The sequence below is a fragment of the Panthera pardus genome, unplaced genomic scaffold (genome assembly GCF_024362965.1).
Source record: "Panthera pardus isolate Hobbes unplaced genomic scaffold, ASM2436296v1 HiC_scaffold_6, whole genome shotgun sequence".
Lineage (NCBI taxonomy): Eukaryota > Metazoa > Chordata > Mammalia > Carnivora > Felidae > Panthera > Panthera pardus.
In genome coordinates, this window is record NW_026526991.1 from 65,869,701 (window position 1) to 65,886,935 (window position 17,235).

Below are 17,235 nucleotides of genomic sequence, written 5' to 3' on the forward strand. Positions count from 1 at the left end.
TAAGGCTGTGACTAAGCCTTTTCTTCCTCACCTCCCGGAATAGGTCCCTTCTGTGCTGCTGAATGTTTTCCTCCTGGTACCTGGGCATGAGGGGGCTGCCCGGGAGTGCAGTCTTTCCCGCAGCTCTGTCCTCGTGCCCTTCCCACTCAGCGGGTCCTTTGTGAGAGAAAGGAGGCCGGGATACTTCTCTCTTCTAGACTTGGCCTGCGCCGTGAGGAACCTGGCCACCTGAACCGGCGGACACAGAACAGGAGCCTGAAGGACTGTGCATGGTATTTATTAGAGATGACAGTGAGGTGGGGGTCTTGTGGAACATGCTCTGTAGGTCACACGTTAGAGCCATAAGGCAAGGGTAGTCGGGTAGACAGGGCCGCTGGGGGCTGTCCACTGTGTCCTATCTCTCCCCACCTAACCCTAACTTAACAAGCAGCAGCTATGAATCAGCGAATAAAGTCGGGGCCACGTTCCCCAGGAGGCATGAGGGCCAAGAACAGAAATGACAGGAGGCAAGAGCAAAAAATGAGCGGGGCGAGGAGGCCCCTGTAGCTGTTCCATACGTCCTCTGCTATACACACTCTCCCTTCCCAACCCCCCAGTCCAGGTTGGCTCCTGTCTGCCATTCGGGGTGACCGTGTTCCTGGTCTCTGGTCCCGTCACATGTTGAGAAGCTTTCCCGACAGGCGAGGAGAACCCTTCCATGCAGGAGCTTCGGCTGTGAGGCCTCTGGCCCCGGCCTAGCCTGCCTGCTGCTCCAGCCTTGTGTCTGGATGCCCCACTCCAGCTGATGGACGGGAGTGCCACCCTGTCGGGCTCTGATTGTCTCACTTCTGATGTGTGGCAGTGAGGCGAGTGGAGGACCTCGGACCCCAAGCACAACCCCTGAGTGCCTCGACTGTCGGGACTTGGGCCTGCTCAGGGGCCTCGTTTCTTCCTCATGCCATGCTGCCCACACCCACCCTCTTGTCACTCTGAGGGGGCATCCCTTCCCTGAGTCTGGTGGGAAGGCCCCTGCTAAGGGGATCCTGGCCTGAGGGCACTGCCGGTGGGGCAGCTTCTTGTGCAGGAGAGGAAGGTGCCGGGGGTGCAGCACACGCAGCTAGTACCTGGAATGGGAGCCTACGGGGGTCACTGTGCCCAGGAGGTAAGGGGGCTGGCTCCCTGCTTCTCCCAGAACCTTGGGACCACAGGCAGCCCTGGAGCTGGGGCCGGGCAGGGGGCTGTGGGGGCTGAGCCTAGTGCCAGCCTAACGCCAGTCTAACTCCAACCTGCCTGGAGTGGGCACCCCAGCCAGCTGTGCCTGTGCCTGCCAGGGTAGGGCGGCAGGAGGCTGTCAGTAGCTGTCCTTGGGCCAGGGCCGGTTGCGCTGCCAGTTCCGGTCATTGTGGTTGTGCTCCGAGTCCTGGGCTAGGAGCCGGTCTTGGGGGTCGTGCCCGTTAGCACTAGGCAGCCCCGAGGTGTGTTGGCGGTGAGGCTGGTACAGGTCCTGGTAGGCGTCCGCATAGTCCTCCTCCAGGTGGCGGGAGCTACGCTGCGAAGACCCTGTCCAGGCTTGGCGGGAGCTCTCGCTGGCCTCGTCTGAGGGCATCAAGCTGTCCCGCTCCAGCGGCGAGTGCTCCTCGCCGCGCTCCCCCAGCAGCTGCTGGTTCTGGGGGCAACAGGACAGCTCTAAGTAGGAAGGGCAGACCTCGCCTTGGCCTCCCTCCCACCTCTAACTGGGTGGGAGCCGTTCTGCCCCCTCGACTCTCAGTTCCTGGATACAGGAAACAGTGCAAGGAGGGAGGGAGAGGCATCTTCCACGTGAGACATGGAAAACGGGAGCTTTTGACTCCTGCAAAATTCAGGCTCTGCTGTCAAGACAGACTAAGGTAAAGAGAGTGTTTCTTTTGAACCCAGAAAAGTAACCTCTGATTACCCACCTCACTGATTTATTCCCTCTCTCATCAGGAAGTTCCTTCCCCCATCTGCCCTGGCTCTGTATAGCACAGCTGAGTTCTCCGATCCTTTGGCCTTCAAGCTGGAGGCCAAGGACAATCGCCTGGGCCAGGAGCAGGCAGTACTTTGGCGGGTTCAGCCTGAGCACCTGTGCCCACTGCAAACGGGTACCTGAAGTCCGGGGATGGCACTGGGAGGGCCCAAAAGTCCAGGGCCGGGGGCCGGGTGGTGGGTGGCCCTCCAGTAAACCTCTAGGTATTCAGCCAGGTGCTCACACGCATCCTCCAGCTGGTTCTCATCCAGAATCACATCAAATGACTCCTGGGGAAGAGAGGGAAAGGGGGAATGTTGGCTGCCTCTTGGTAGCAGCCCCCCCCCCCCCCGCCCCCCCCCGTCTCCCTCACTCCCCTGCCCTGGAAAAGCTAGAGTGGGCACAGGAGTAGCTGACCCAGGCACTCACTGGTGGGCACTGAACCAGCTTGTCATATGCCATCATCTGTACAGTCAGGTGCTTCATCTGTGACTTCCCCCGGGAGCGGATGAGACGCTGGAGGACCTGAGGAGGAAGGGCAGGGCTGGGCCTAGAGAGAACCCGGCGTGTCCCCCACTTGTGCTACAGCATCAGCAGCAGGTGAGGATGATTCGGAAGGGGGCAGCAGGAAAAGGGAACTCAGGAGCCCTCGGGCAGGGATCAGGCAGAGGTGTACCGCGTTCTGGGAGGGCAGCCCCGTGGGCCTCCTCCATCGCCGGTGAGGTACCTTTGGTGAGGATACTTTGACAAAAACGATGATGGGGGCCAAGGAGGTCTTGGCCAGCTGTGCCGGGTGGTTGATAGTGTCAGCATCCAGCACTACCAGCTGCAGCGATTTTGCCAGCTCGAATATGCGCTCGATCTCACTCTGTACTTCCGCTGCGGGAGGGGGCAAGTGGGCCATGACGCTCACCGCGGGGCTCCACCTACTTCTTAGTCCCGTGGGGCCGTGGGAGCGCTCCGCGGTGGTGGACGGGAAGGAATTGGAGGGAGAGGGTATATTCATCAAGGTGCAGGCAGGCAGTGAAACGGGGAACCGGGGAGACTGGGGCGGTTCTTGCCAGTCCTGGGGCGGGTAGAGAAGCTGGGCAAGACTGCAGGTGCCGGGGAAGGGAGAGGTAGGAGAAAGGGTCTCACTAAGGCTTGAGTGGGTGGAGAAGCAGGAGACCGGGACTTCTCACCAATGCTGGAGCGGGCGGAGGAACGCTCAATGATGGTCCTCTTGCCAGGATTGTTGAGCACAGATCGCTTTGCCAGTGAGAGGTCAGCTGTGACGCGGGTGATGGAGATCCTGGGGTGGCGGTGGAGAATCACAGCCCACCTCTAAATTCCAAGCCTTAGGCTTCTCCTTACCCAGGTCCCGCTGAGTTTCTCTTTAGAAAAGACCTTGCTACAGGCACCTGGAAGGAGATAATGATCTTCCCCCTGGTTCTCATGCCACCTGAGGCCAGAACAACTTACCTGCCATCAAATCTATGTTTGAGGAAGTCGAACAGAGCCTTCTGCATCATGTCCGTGACCTGGGTGGCAGGGGTGAGGGGAAAGGCATGGGATTGACTGGGGCCCTCTTGCGCAGGGGCAGCTTCCCTAGGCATGGCCCTGGAGCCCGCCCCCTCCACACACAGACCTGGTGGGAGCAGAACACCCCTCCCACTGTCCCTGTGGTCTTCCCACGGCAGGCTGGGTAGAGGCAACCCTTTGGGGTCAGGGGCCTTCTCTCACCTCATAACCTTTCAGAGAGGGTCCCACCAACACCACAGGCCGCATGGAGGGCACCACATCATATGGGGGAACATGTTCTGCCTGCAGAATGGACCCGAGGTCAGGCAAAGCCATGGCCCTGTCGCCTGCCCTATGCCTGACTGGTGCAGGGCAGATCCAGAAGTTCTGGGCTCCCTCCCCTCTCTGTTCTCTTGCCCTTCCAATAAGGACTGCCCAGAAACCTGTCCCCACAGCCATAAGCCATGAGCCCCCCTAGCCCAGGTCCCTTCCTTGACTCACCTGCTTTTGCTTCTGCTTGGCTTTTTGGAAAAGGAAATAAAAGATTAAAGTTGGTGAAGGGGGAAAAGCCCTGGGGGCATGGTATTTATTCCCTTCCCCAAGGGAGACACTGGGTTTCTCCGAGCTCTTTTGGTCCCTCCACCAACCCCCTCCCACACAGCTCACCTGGGAACAAGCTCCCTTTCTCCCTGTGTCTTAGTTACCCACCTACCCAAGATGGGTGGGTTGGGGGGAGGCTACCTAGAGATGGCGGAGGGGAGCGTCGGTTGCCAATGTCACTCAGGCTGGAGGGGTTCCCAGATCTCCTGAGAGCAGAAAGGGAGGTCAATAAGCTTCTGTGTGAATGCATTTTCTACACATTATTTCACTGTCGTATACATTTCCTTACATCTTAACTAGCGAGGGAGGCGCACGTGTGTGACAGGTGTATTAATGCGTGTTGGCTTTCATATTTGTGCGGTGTTAATGTGTGCTGCGGGTAAAGTACATGTGTCTGGGGGTACGTTTATTGAGTCACAAACCCTGCTCTCACCTGGCCTTCTGCTCCTGCTTGAGCCGGATGCTCTCCAGGCGCTGGGGGCTGGGGATGAAGGCAATGTCCCCACCCTCTTTCACTAGCCTCCCGATCCACCAGTCATTGCTGTACTTCTGGGGGAAGGGGCGGTGAGAGGAGGCGCCCAGGCCTCAGTCCTGGCTCTTCAATGTGAAGGAGCCAAGGAGGCATTCAGAGAGCGGTCTGAGGAAGGCAGCACAAAAGGAGGAGGGCAGGAGAAGGTGCCAGAGGGAAGGGCAGCCAGGTTTGAGCCACCCAAGATTTCAGTGCAAGGCATCACCGATGTCACAGGTAACCTAAGAGGCAACTCATCTAACTGCTCACTTTACACATATGGAGACTGAGGCCCAAGCCAGGTCTCAGAAGGATGGAGGCCCTGGGGACTGGGTTGTAGATATGAGGGGCGTATGGGTATGTGTTCTGGATAAGAGCTGAGGAGTCTGGGGACCTGTTTATAGACTAAGACTGAAGTAGGAGGCAGGGGAGCTAGGGCACGAGCAGGGGGATTAGGTGGCTCCTCTTTGGGGGTTGGGGTTGGTCACCTCTTTAATATGCAGAAAATCTTTGGCCTCAAAGTTGACTCCAGAGCCCTGGACTGGGCACTCCTCATCCAGTACGCCACAGTAGCTGACATTGGTCCTCACAGCAAATGCCACAGGTTTGTGCTAGGGAATTTGGCCATCAGTGCAAATGAGGGGAGCCTCACAGCACCCCTTTTAGTTTCAATGCCCCATCAGTAGAGGGCGGAGGCCCCAACAGGACGCCCATGACACACACACTTTCACACTCATGAGCATCCTGCCCACTGACCCCTGGGGACTTAGGACCCAGCACAAGTTTCCACCCAGCCCAGCCTAGCCTGCCAGCCCAAGTTGATACCTTGGCCCTTTCAAGCTGCTGCTGAGCCTGGCTCTCCACTTCCCGCCGGGCACTCTCCCGGTCCTCCTCCAGGGAGACGTCTGAGTCCAGAGATGGGCGGCTGGTATAGGAGTCGGCTGAACCCTGGCATGGGGGAGAGGTTGTGATCGCTGGGCACTACAGGCATCCTCTAAACCCTACAGCAGAGGCTCCACTGACCCCAGGCTGTCCATGTCTGTGCTGGACCCCGGTGGTCCCTCTCATCTCCCTGAGAAGGGCCCCAGTGCCTCTGGGGCTGCAGGAAAGCCAGCCCAATCCATACGTGCTAAGATTGGGGCCCCTCCCCACAAGCCCATTAATACTGCGGCTCTGAACAGAGCCTTCACTTTCCTCCTTCCTCCCTTTCCTCTCCTCTACCCTGGCCTCTGGGGCAGAGTGAAGGGAGACGTACTGCAGATGATATACTGGAGATGATTCTGGATCTAGGAGACCCAGCCCTCTTGTTCATATCAGCCTGCAAAGCATCCTGGGCCTTATCCCTTTAAAATGCGTGGCAGCAGTACAGTCAGCTGGGAACAGTCAAGAGACACTGGTTGGCGTGAGAGCCTGGGTGTCAGGACAGAGCCATCTACCCCCTTCGATCTCCTCTCCCCAGGTGCCTACCCTTCCAGGGTGAAGAGGAAGGCACGGTGCTGCCAACTCCTGGAAGTCACTTCCTCTCTCCCCACCCCCACTTTCTTTCCCCTTACACCTGCTGGGGCAACTGGCCAGGTGTGGGCAGCAAACAAGACAGACTGAGAAGGCAACACAAAGCTGTGTCCCTGGGCCCCAGTGAGGCTCAGCCACACCATCTGGCCTGTATCTCCCCAGCCCTTCCCCAAGGGGATATCAGCCCTGAAGGAAGGCGCTGTCAGTGCCAGGCAACCCAGCCGAGGACCCTGGGGATGTAGGGACAGGGTGTCTAGTAACCTGAGCTGGGAGAGTCTCTGAGTCCTGCGAATAGGAAGGGGGTACGTTTGGAGGGTTGTAGAGGTCACCAAGAGGGAGACGCGCAAGTGAGGAAGGAAAGCTGGACCTTAGGACAGGAGGATAGAAGTCAGGAGTCTGGGTTTCCCTGTCAGACTAGGGGAAAGGGAATCTTTTGTTTTCTGTCTCAGTCTCCACTCTTTATGATCAGAGGCTTGAAGCGGTATTTCCATCAGTTCTGAAGTGCAGGTGGCACAGATAAGGTAGGAGTCTGGCTAAGGGGTCCATGTGGGAGTGTGTGTGCGTGTAGGTTTTAGAATGTTCTCAGGCTGAGGAACATTCCTTCAAGCTCACTGTGCATGAGCACTTACAGAAGGCAGCAGAAGCCAGAGTCTCAGTGGGGAAGACAAACTCACGTACCACCCTGCCCCTTGGCCCCAGCCCCAGCATCGGCAAGAGGGCTGGTCAGCTTGATATCAGCCCGGAGCCTTGAGCCTAAGGAAACACAATGTCTGTGGTAGATGGAAGGCATGAAGAGAGCACAAAGGGAAAAAGTCTTTCATTTTACAGAGGAGTAGAGTCTGCCTGCTGTTCCCTATCTCTCTTGAGAACAAAATAAGGCTGGCTTGGCAGCAGGAGAAAGAGCGGCTGAGCCTCGGGAAGAACCTTTGTGCTGTCAACAGAGTGGGGGGGACCTCCTTTCAGGGGTCTTAGGCACAGGAGACAGCTGTCTAATGCGAGCAGGGACCAATGGGAAAGGAGGCAAGAGGCAAGGCGGGATGACAACTCACTTTGATGAGTAGGTATCAGATGCCTTCTAGATGTCCAGGCCTGTGCAGGAAGAGGATTCTGACCTTTGTTCCACAGGCTCTCGGCCTAATTTAGTAATCTTAATGTCCCCGCCTGGAACATCTGGGTCACCTGGCCTCTCACCTCAGAATGGGAATCATAGGATCTTCCCCTAAATGTTTAAGGAGTTGTGCTCACGATGGAACCCCCTCTCCATTATTCCCAAGTCCTCAGAGCAGGACCCAAGGATGGGTGCATCCTTCGTGCCCTGGTATCACTTGGGAGGCCAGGGCTGCCCTGCCAAGGGTGCTCTGGGGTCTTGCCTCCCCCACCCCCTGTTATGCCAAAACAGCCAGAGGCCCAGTACTTTGGAGCTGCCAGGAGTTGGCACAGTGCCCTGGTGGTGCCCCCCTTGCCTGGTGAGTGTGTGGGCAGGCTGCAGCTCCACTCTTGCCTGGCACGGGGGAAGAAGAGGAGGGAGATGAGCCGGTGGATTTATTTAGAGCCTGATCTCCCTCCTACTGCTTCAGAGGGGGCCTCAGGGAGAGCAAGGAGCCAGGCAAGAGAAAGGGAAGCAGGGGGAGGGTGATCCAGGAACCAGAGAGGGGTGGGGAGCCAGCAAGGGGGTAGCAGGCTGCCCTCAACACATCCACATGTCAGTCTTCACCTTGCAACAGCCCTTGCCTTCTTGCCAGGGACGGGAAGAACCTTCTAGGGCCCTCCAGCCCCTCCGAGAGGTTCATTCTCAAGCTCACCTTGGCACCCTGGGCCATGCCAGCTGTCCCTTCAACTGTCAGAAAGAGGTGTCCACCAGAGCCTTGAAAATCATCTGCTCTAGCTGCAATGTAATTAGCCCCAGAGGCCCAATGGGGAACTGGGCCCAGCAGGAGCCCAGTCCCAGAAAAGGACTGAGAGCTGCCTATCCTGAGCCCTAGAACTCATGTATCGTGGGCCTGGCAGCAAGAGATGGGAGAAAACCCAAATACTCCCCTTTTGACCAGAGTGCTCTGCCCTCCGCACCTACCGGGGACCCCTTCCAAGCCATCTAGTGGTCCTCTCCTAAGGAGACCTTCATGCAGCGTGTTTCGGAGAAGGGACAGAGAAGCTGCTGCCCATCCTTGCCCCATCTTTCCAGGCACTCTCCCTGCTCTGAGCTCTGGGAATCACTGCCTAATGAGCTGATTTGTCTCAGTGGGTCAGGAGATAAAAGCAAAGAGGAGAATTAAATATTTATCAGTTGCCTGGTTCTCTGAGCAAAGAGCTTCCTCTCCATCCCTAGGCCCTCAGCCCCTCTGGCCTCACCTCTAGGCCCTCCATGCTGAGCAGGCGCTCAGGAAGCCCACTGCTCTGAGGACGCCCCAGCAGGAGGCGTGGAATGGATGGGGCTCAGTCAGCTGGCCCACCCATGTGCCAGGTGCCTAGTTTCCAGCCTGGGAGAGAAACTGTGCTGCAGGCAGGGTGAGGGAATAAGGCAATGCTCAGGGATGGGCAGCAGAAGGGAATAATGGAGGTCCTCAAGTTTATGATCCTTTTGAGGCTGGTACCTGATTCTCTGTTATCCCAGGCTCTCTAAATTTGTCCTTTACTTGAAGCATAGGTCTGAATTGTCCTCCTCCCCCAAAGCCTCAGCTTCTCCAGTAGCTGTTGTGTTCAGACCCAGTCAATCCTCCTTTGGGAACTCCAGACACTGCGTGTGCCCTCTCTACAGCCTCTATGCCCTCAGTCTCCAGCCCTTCCTCCCTCTACCCTTTAGTCCTGGGCTTCGGGGCCACCTGCTCGAGCCTTTCCCCCACACTACCCCCCGCCATGCGCACACCCGATACCCCTCGGTCTAGGACTGGAGTCCTGGGGAGCTTTGGGCATGGAAATTCATCTCCCCACTTTTCAGGAGCGCCCCCCCTACTGGCCCTGCCCCTCCACTGAGGCGTTTTTCAAAGTAATGAACGGGGGAAGGGTCCAAGGGAGAAGAGGAGTCACCCCAACTTCCCCACCCCCACCCTCACCGTGGGCACTCACCGCCTCCGAGTCCTCAAACCCGGGCACGTAGGAGTCGTCATACATGGGGGAGTCCGGGCTGGGGGGAGCGCGCGGCGCCGGGGGCGGGAGCAGCCCGGAGGCAGGGGCGAGGACAGCGGGCCGCGCCCGAGAGATGCCACCGAGCCCCGCAGCCCTGCGGGCGGCGGCGGAGAGCGAGAGAGCGCGAAGGAGAGAGCGAGCCGCGAAGACCAGCTGCTCGGAGCTCAAATCACCGCTCCCCCCACCCCACCCCCCCAAACCCTGCCGGTCCCACCCCGAGCGCGGCTGAGGAATCTGGCGCCGGCTCCTACAACAATAGTGCCCGCCCACCTGACCCCCTCCCCGGGAGCAGGCGGGGGCGGCGGCGGGGGGCGCCGGCCACCCGGGGAGCCCGAGACCGGGCCTGGAGAGGGTGGCCGGCCGCAGCCGGGGAGAAGGTGGGTCCCCAAGCACCTATGGGGCAGAGGGGCCGCGGGGAGGAAGGGGAGGAGAGACTGCGGGCGGGGCGGATCTAGGCTGGGAGGAGGCGGGGCGAGGAGAGATGCGGAGACAGAGACGCTCAGCAACCCAGGAAATACTCCGCCGGGAAACAAAGGGCTGGAGCGGGGGAGGGGAGGGGGCGCGGAGATGGGACCCAAGCCGTGAAAGCCGAGGGCGCAGGTGGCTTAGAGGCCGGAGACAGAGAAAGGAGGGATCGAGTCAGAGAGAGAGGAAAGGGGGAGACAGGAAATTGGAGAGACTGGGGGAGATCGGAGAGGCGGGGCGGGGGCTGGGGACGGGCGGCAGAAGGGGGAGGGGCCCCAGGTGAGAGGGCCGCGTGTCGAGGCCCTGGCGGCCCAGAGACTCCGAAAGAAACCCCCGCAGTGGTACTGGGGAGGAATGGGTTTGGCGAGCCCAAGCCAATGCGTGAAAATAGCCCCTACCCCAGCAGGTGCTCGGGCTCCTCTCCCCCCCCTTCCCGGCCCCCCGTGCTGGGACCCTGGAGCAAAGGGCCACGTCGCCCAACCCATGCAACTGGGGTTTTGGGTCCGACCGCCCCACACCTGTTGCGCGATTAGATTCCATCCTAGTCTGGCCAGGACTGGGGGTGGGGGGGGGGGTTCCCTTGCTCGCTTCCTTGCCAAGGACTGTGCCATGCATTGCCAAGGCATCCGTGGGAACTGGGGGAGGGAGGGGCTGTTTTAGGTGAGCCTAAAGGGAGGGGGAGAGAAACCGGAGGGTGGAGGTACGGGGATTGGCGGGGCTGGAACAGAAGGTGGGATACCGGCCACACTGGGGTTGGGAGGGTTAAGGGCAAGACTACCGGAGTCACTAGTGTAAGGCCAGATTCCCTCCTTAGAGAAAGGATGGGGGTGGGGTGGCCGGGATCCTGGTTGGAGCCACAGTACCACGCTGTACCAGTTTCCTTCCAAGGAGAACTGAGATGTGAGGTTAGAGACAGAGCAGCAGCCCTTATCTTGGATAAACTTCCCCAAAGATCCACCCATTGGAGCTCCCTCCTTTCTTCCATCTCCTGAGCAACATTATTCCTTTGAATTTTGATGGTCTACCTGCCCTAACTCCACCAAGAGGGGGATGTGAGATTTAGAAAGAGGGTTTACACTTGGAGCCTTTCTGGGCTCATTCCTTCTCCAGTCCCTGTTTCTCACACCCAGGAGGGTGAATCAGGAAATCTGTTCGTTGCTTTACCTTCCTGAGCTACAGGGGAGTCAGAAAACCAAAGCTGACCCAGTTTGACGAGATCTATGGGAGAAGCATTGCGCATGGGAGAGAGGAAGTCCACCTAACCCCACTGGCTTCCCCATTTATGTCAATTTTTCATGTTCCACTGACAAGAAAGAAGGAGAGAAGGGGCCTCATCTTAAGACTATCTTTAGTCTGCCTTTAGTCTGTCTGCCCCTGTGAGTGGTGCAGCCCAGCCCTGCTTAGCATCTTCCTGCGGCTGGATTTGGCAGACAACTTTGTTGGAGCCCTACAAGCTGGCCAGGCACTGCTGGGGGAGGCCGTTGGCTTTCACAGTTCTCTCCTGAGTCCAGCACCATTTGGGGATTGGTTATACGTTGGATTCTCTGGTAGTGCCAGTTCCCAGACACTGTCTTTTCACTTCTGTGCCCCCTCTTTCTAGTTCCTCAGAACTCCTTGTCTCCTCCTCTTTTATTCTCTGCCTCTTCAGTTCCTTCTGTTTTTTCCAGAAGGGCAGAAAGGAGCCATGAGGTGTGAAAGAATAAGACTCTCAAGGCGCTCTCTCCTGGGTGATAATTCCAATGACGACAGCTGCTGGGGCATCTGCTTCTCTTCCCATCCCTGGATCTACTCTCCAGATCTCTCCTTTTGTGACTCTCTCCGCCACCAGGGGGTCCTGGGGATTGTAGTTACACAGCAGACCTGCCATCAGTGTCACTCCTTCCTCACACACCTTGTTGTTTTCATCCCCATCTGGGACAGTGGTGTCCAAGTCTGCTTCTGAAGCATGAGTTGCCGTGCCAACCACCCCCCCAGGAGACGGTTTCAAGCTTTCATACCTGGGCCCATCCCTTGGGTCTTACAGGAGCTTCAGAGCCGCACTCTTTCCCTTATCTCTGAGTCGTTACTCAATGCCCCCTTGCATCTCTTATCTCACCCACACCTGCCTGCTCCAGTTCTCATGCCAACTTCCTGTCCTGAAATAAGACATGTGCCTGTCAGTATCTACCTGGCCCCTAACCTCTTGTCTTTTCCAGGGGTGAGCACAAGAGGAGAGCTGAGGGCAAAAAAACCCCCAACCCAACCCAAACCAAAACAAACAAACAAACAAACAAAAAACGGTTTCGAGGATTGGAGAAGAGGATTTCTGCTCTCCTCCCTTGTAGGAGAGAGCTGTTAGGCTGGTAGCTGCCTGGCACCCAAGGTATGGAAGCAGGGCACCGGGGAGAAGCCTGAATAACCAAGTTTGGGAGTGGGAGTACTTGGGAGCCTCCGGAATACATTCCAGCTTCTCCTGTAAGTGCACCAGGAAGGTGGCAGATCCTAATCCCTCTGCATTGAATGGGGAAACTGAGGCAGGAGCCAGCACCTCTGGGAAGTCCTTCTCCTCAGCAGTCTTTAAGATGGACCAAGCCCAAACCCCCAGCATTCTAGCTGCTAGGCCGCCCTCAGGGAGCCTGGAGAGGGGCACCAGGGGAGCTTGGTGAATCCCTCTTATCTCCGTCCTTTCATCTAGCTCCTTTTTTGGCTCCCCAGGCAGTCTTCCCCTCCCGTCCCAATCCCAGTGCTTAGAAGCTGCCAGCTCTGACTGCTCCCTCCTTTCTTGCCCGCCTCTTCCACCCTCAGCCTCACCTCCTCGATCTTCCTCCCTCCCCATCACTGCAGTCTCCCCCAAATGAGGGCCCTCCTCCTAGCTTGGAGTGGGGCTCTCCTCCCACCCACTGGGGAGGGGGCCCGCGTTTACCTCATTCAGCAGGAAGGTTGCACTGGAGTCAGAAAAAGACATAGACCGGGCTAGCGGTCTTTCCCCCTCCCCCGGGCCAGGGGCTCCGAGGCGGGAGCAGGACCCGGGCGCTGCTCTGCACACTGGCTCCCGCCTGCACGCCTGGCCTCGCCCCACGCCCGCCGGGCTCGCTGCCGGCTCGTGTCCCTCTCTCCGGGTTCCCTCCCCCTTTCCTCCTCCTTCCCTCCCTCTCCCTCCCTCTCCCTTCCTTTCTCGCCGCCTCTGTCACTCTCCCTCTCCAGTCACCTTTCAGTCCTGCTCTCTCCATTTCCGTCTCTTCTTCCTCCTCTCTACGGTCTCTGTTCTCTGTTTATCTGGGTGCCTCCCACTGTCCTTCCATCCCCACTTCTCGCCTCCCTTCTCCGCCTCCTCCCCCTCCTCCTTCCTCCTCAACCCGGCCCCCCAGAAAAGGTAGGGACTCTGGAGCCCCCACCGCCGTAGGCAGAAGGGGCTGCCCGGACCCTGGAGCTCTAGGCGGAAGGTTCTAGTCCCTCCCGGCCCCTGCTCCGTGCGCCGTAGGAAACCAGGCGCCGGCGCTCCCGGCGGCGTCGTCCACCCCGACCTGAGCAGGGGACAGGATCCAAGGGAGAAATGCTCGTGTGCGACTCGCTAGCCCCCGCGGCAAGGCGCCCCCCTACCCCGGGGTCCGGGAAAGCCACATCCAGCCACCCGTCCCCGGCCCAGACCCTGGGTCTCCAGCGCGCCCGGGAGTCTCTAAGGTCTCTCCTCTCTCCTGGGTTCCGGCGCCACGGAACTCAGCCCGCGAAGGCGCAGGGCTAGGCGAGGCGGCTCCTCCCCGCCCGGCTGCAGCGCCCCCTAGGCTCGCTCGCGGGGTGGCCGCACACGCCCTCCAGGTGGCGGCACCCGCCAGGGGTCCTGTCTGTCGACCGGCTGCCTTCCGGCCCTCCCAGCAGGAGGCGCTGTCCAGGTCCGAGCCCGGGGGGGGGGGGGGGGGGGGGGCGCAGCTCAGAGCCAGACCCCCCACCCCCGAAGCCTAGGACGAATCCCTCTCCTTCTCCTCTTTCCAAGAACTGCTGTCCCACCTCCGCCCCCCACCCCCCACTATGGGACTCCAGGCTGCACTCTATCTTCACCCCGTAGGATTCCTTTGAGACACTTGGCTTCTCTGGGGCCCTACCCAGCTCCTACCTCCATGTTGGTCTCCAGGGGCGCCCCCGCTGAGCCCAGCAGCTATCCGGCCAGGCCTGGGCAGCTGGGAGTACAGAGTCGCGGGACTGCTGCTCGGGTCAGTACCCCCTCCACCCCCTTCGGCGGGCACGTCAAACAGGACAAGCCCAAGTTCTGGCGGGGTAGGGGGGAGCAGGGGTGTAGCCCCAGCCAGCTCTCTTCTTGCACCCTTGTAAGCGGATCGGTCTCTCATTGGTCCCTCCACACCCCCAACACCCCCAGGCTGGACTCTTCTCCACACCAAAGACTGCAGCTAAAGGGGAGGGGGAGGCCGACCCCCTTCTCCGAGACAGACCCACGCTGATGCTGAGTGACAGGAGTCCCTAACTTCCCCTCAGCAAAACCCTTAAGATCAAGGGGGCTCCACCGTCCTTCTCAGCCCTTCTTTTACATCCCTTCCCCTGGGGGGGGGGGGGTCCTGGAGCCCCTCCCCCAATCCTCCCATCCCCTGGGGATCTTGGAAGACTTCTCTCTCTCTCTCTCTCTCTCTCTCTCTCTCTCTCTCTGTTCAGCTGACCCTCTACTTGTCCCCATTTCAGAGGGAGCTAAATTGGGGAGAACCAGTTCTCCTCTTTCCACCCCTAGCTCCTCCTCAGGCTGGACTTAACCTGGAAAGTGCTTTGGGAGGGCATCTTCTCCCCTCCCTCTGTGGTCTAGTCCAATGGGTCCAAGGATCTCCTACCACCCACCTACCCCCAAGTCACTCAGCTTCAACTATTCAGAGGAGATAAAGAGATTGTGTGTGTGTTATTAAAATGTGCATGGAGGTTTTTATAGGTTTTGTTTTTTGGCTTTAATAGATGAGCAGAGCTTTGCTTTCCATTTGGCAATAAGACCTGAAGGGAGAAAGTCGTGTGTCCCCCCCCCCCCCCCCGCCACTCCCCCCCAGACCACAGCTAATGGACTAGCTCCTCTGGGCCTTGGGGCAGCTTAAGTTTCCATAGAAGGGGGGTGGGGGTGCTGGCCAAGGCAAGCAATTGTCCCTGGCTTCCCCATTCCTCCCCCCCTCCCTCCACTCTCCCAGAACCTACTGCCCAGAACACCACCTCTCTCTCCTCCCCTTATTTTAAAATAGAAATACCAATGACTTCTCTCTGAACCTATCAGGAGGAATCTGAGGTGCAGCGGGACAGCTCCACACTCTGCACTTTTTCTCACTTTCACTCAAGCTGCTGGACCACACCCCTCTCCCTTCTGTCACAGAGAGAAGGTAGGAACCTCAGAATTAGAGCTGGGAGCCCAGGCGTCAGGCTCTGAGAACTGTCCTCTCCCACCCACCCCCTCTGTGTGAGATGACTAGCAGGCTTATCACTCTTTGGGCCCTGTCCAGGATGCACACCCTCTTGCTCCCCACTCTGCCTTCCTTGGGTCCCCCATCTCTGGCTCTGACCTCACTGTATCTGGCACCTTGCTAGAGGGGAACTCTAGACTGCATGCGCTCCTGGGAGCCATGCCTTAGGGGCCCTTCAGGTCCTCAGCTCCAGCACACAGGCGCTCAGGGCTCTGCAGGCAGCCTTGATCTCTTCTCTCCGGGGTTGGCTTAGTATTCTGTGACCTCCCAGACCCCCAGGTCCTTAGGACCTCAGGATATTTGGCAGGGCCTCTGCTAACCCTTTTGGCTAGTGTTTGTGCAGACGCGTTCTGCACCAGGGGCTTGCCCTACGGATCTCGAGCTGGCTTTCCATCACCGCTTGCCTCCTCTCAGCAAGGCATAACGTGGCCCGGACATTTGAAAACCTGTGTATCATGGGGACAGAGAACAAAAACCACCACGTCCACCCTTTGTATCTGTTCTATTGAGACCTAAAAGGGTCTCCCCTTTTCTGAGAAAGCTCTGTGGAAGCAGCTGCCACAGGGAATCCCCACTGCCAATTCTGCCTACTCCTCTGGGGAAGTTCCTCCAACATCAAACCTCAATCCCTTTTGCTGCAACCTCTGACTTCTTTTTCTGGGCTCCGCCTCTGAACCCATGGTGATATTTGATGCGTCTAGGCACTTTTACTCTCCATCCCCTGACGCAGCATTTGCTATAAATATGTCTGAAGAGTTTCTTGCTGATAGTGCCCAGCAAGAGTGTGCCTTCCTTCCCACACCAAGCCTCTCTGGAGGGACTGAGCTCTCAGCTGCGGCATAAAGACCCGACTCTTGCCAGCCCTGGTGCAGGCAGTGTGACTGCGCTGTGGATTTGGGGGTTCCTTTTGCTACTTGGGAAGGAGGGAAGGTGACAGGGCTGGGAAGCTTGGCTCTCATTCTCTTGCTGCCCAGAGTCTGGCTTGGCCGGGCATATGGTGCTTGATAGGTGTTTATTTTAGTCTTAGATCTCAGTTTCCCCCTGAGTGCATTGCATGGATTGGTGATTCCAGTTCCCCAGGGTGAACTGGAGGGCGGAAGGAGGCTGGGCCATGAGCAGAACTGTAGGGCTGCCCCAGGGGGAGGAAGGGGTATTAGCAGCAGGATCCCTAGGGTGGCCTGGGGAAAGGGGGCTGGTCTAGACTCCACTGGCTTTCTCTCCTCCTCTTGCCAAGTCCTAAATGCTTTAGGACTCTGAATCACAGCACTGCCCAAGGGGCCAGTTCAAATCCTTCCCTCACTCCCACGTGCTTGCGAGCTTTGTAAACATCAGAGGTTAGCCAGGGAAGCTGGGGTTGGAAAGAGATGAGTGGGGGTGGGAATCCCTGGGAGGCTGTTCTGAGATGTTTGACTCAGATTCCTGGCCTAAGTGGCCAGAGCTCTTTGGGGAAAGAGTTCCCCAAGCAGGGGCAGCAGAAACATCCCAGGGCTTCCAAAAGTCTGGGACAGAGGGGACTTGGGCTTTAGGAGGTGGGGCTATTGACAAGAGGCTGAAAGTGGCCTTAAGAAGAAGGCTCAGAGTGAAGGGAGGACAGGCTAATCCTGGACGTAGAGTTGGAATGAGTGGGGATGAAGCACTGAGTTTGGATCCTTTCTCTTTGCCCCCCTGGCCCACTGAAGCTTCTGGGTTCCTTTATCTCTTGCCAGACCCTTGATCTCAGCCCAGATCAGAGCCTCTCTCTCTCTCTCTCTCTTTTTAAATGTTTCTTTATTTTAGAGAGAGAGGGCATGAGCAGGGGAGGGGCAGAGAGAGAGGGGGACAGAGGATCCAAAGCAGGCTCTGTGCTGACAGCGGAGAGCCCGATGCGGGGCTCGAACTCATAAACTGTGAGATCATGACCTAAGCTGGAGTGGGATGCTTAACTGACTGAGCAACCCAGTCAGTTGCTCCTTATGCTCCTCTTTTTCTTTCTTTTTCTTTCTTTCTTTCTTTCTTTCTTTCTTTCTTTCTTTCTTTCTTTCTTTCTTTCTTTCTTTCTTTCTTTTTAAGTTTAGTTATTTATTTTGAGGGAGAGAGAAGAAGAGAGAGAATCCCAAGCAGGCTCTGCACTGTTGCCCGTCACGGGACTCTAACTCACAAACTGT

At 58.1% G+C, this 17,235-nt stretch overlaps 1 protein-coding gene across 3 annotated transcripts; it reads right to left on the reverse strand.

Moving 5' to 3' along the window:
* Window positions 1-261: 261 nt before the first annotated feature.
* On the reverse strand, window positions 262-12,724 carry CACNB3 (calcium voltage-gated channel auxiliary subunit beta 3). Of its 3 annotated transcripts, none has more exons than XM_019419210.2 (13): window positions 12,574-12,724; window positions 5,397-5,519; window positions 5,060-5,182; window positions 4,497-4,612; window positions 4,205-4,269; window positions 3,965-3,984; window positions 3,686-3,766; window positions 3,425-3,483; window positions 3,145-3,254; window positions 2,691-2,842; window positions 2,393-2,488; window positions 2,104-2,253; window positions 262-1,645 (listed from the first exon to the last, which is right to left on the reverse strand). In XM_019419210.2, the coding sequence occupies exons 1-13, from the start codon at window positions 12,613-12,615 to the stop codon at window positions 1,331-1,333; spliced, it is 1,452 nt and encodes a 483-aa protein (XP_019274755.1). In that variant the 5' UTR covers window positions 12,616-12,724; the 3' UTR covers window positions 262-1,330. The 3 variants fall into 3 exon arrangements, with proteins under 3 accessions (XP_019274755.1, XP_019274756.1, XP_019274754.1); XM_019419211.2 differs by lacking the exon at window positions 12,574-12,724 and adding an exon at window positions 9,147-9,904; XM_019419209.2 differs by lacking the exon at window positions 12,574-12,724 and adding an exon at window positions 5,827-7,052.
* Window positions 12,725-17,235: the final 4,511 nt, after the last annotated feature.

Excerpts from the sequence above, each read along its gene's own strand:
- CACNB3 (XM_019419209.2), bottom strand. The coding sequence starts at position 5,883 with ATGAACAAGAGGGCTGGGTCTCCTAGATCCAGAATCATCTCCAGTATA. Across the intron at positions 4,270-4,496 it reads AAGCAGGAGCAGAAGGCCAG|GAGATCTGGGAACCCCTCCA; the intron begins GTGAGAGCAGGG and ends TTCTGCTCTCAG. Across the intron at positions 2,489-2,690 it reads TCAAAGTATCCTCACCAAAG|GTCCTCCAGCGTCTCATCCG; the intron begins GTACCTCACCGG and ends CTTCCTCCTCAG.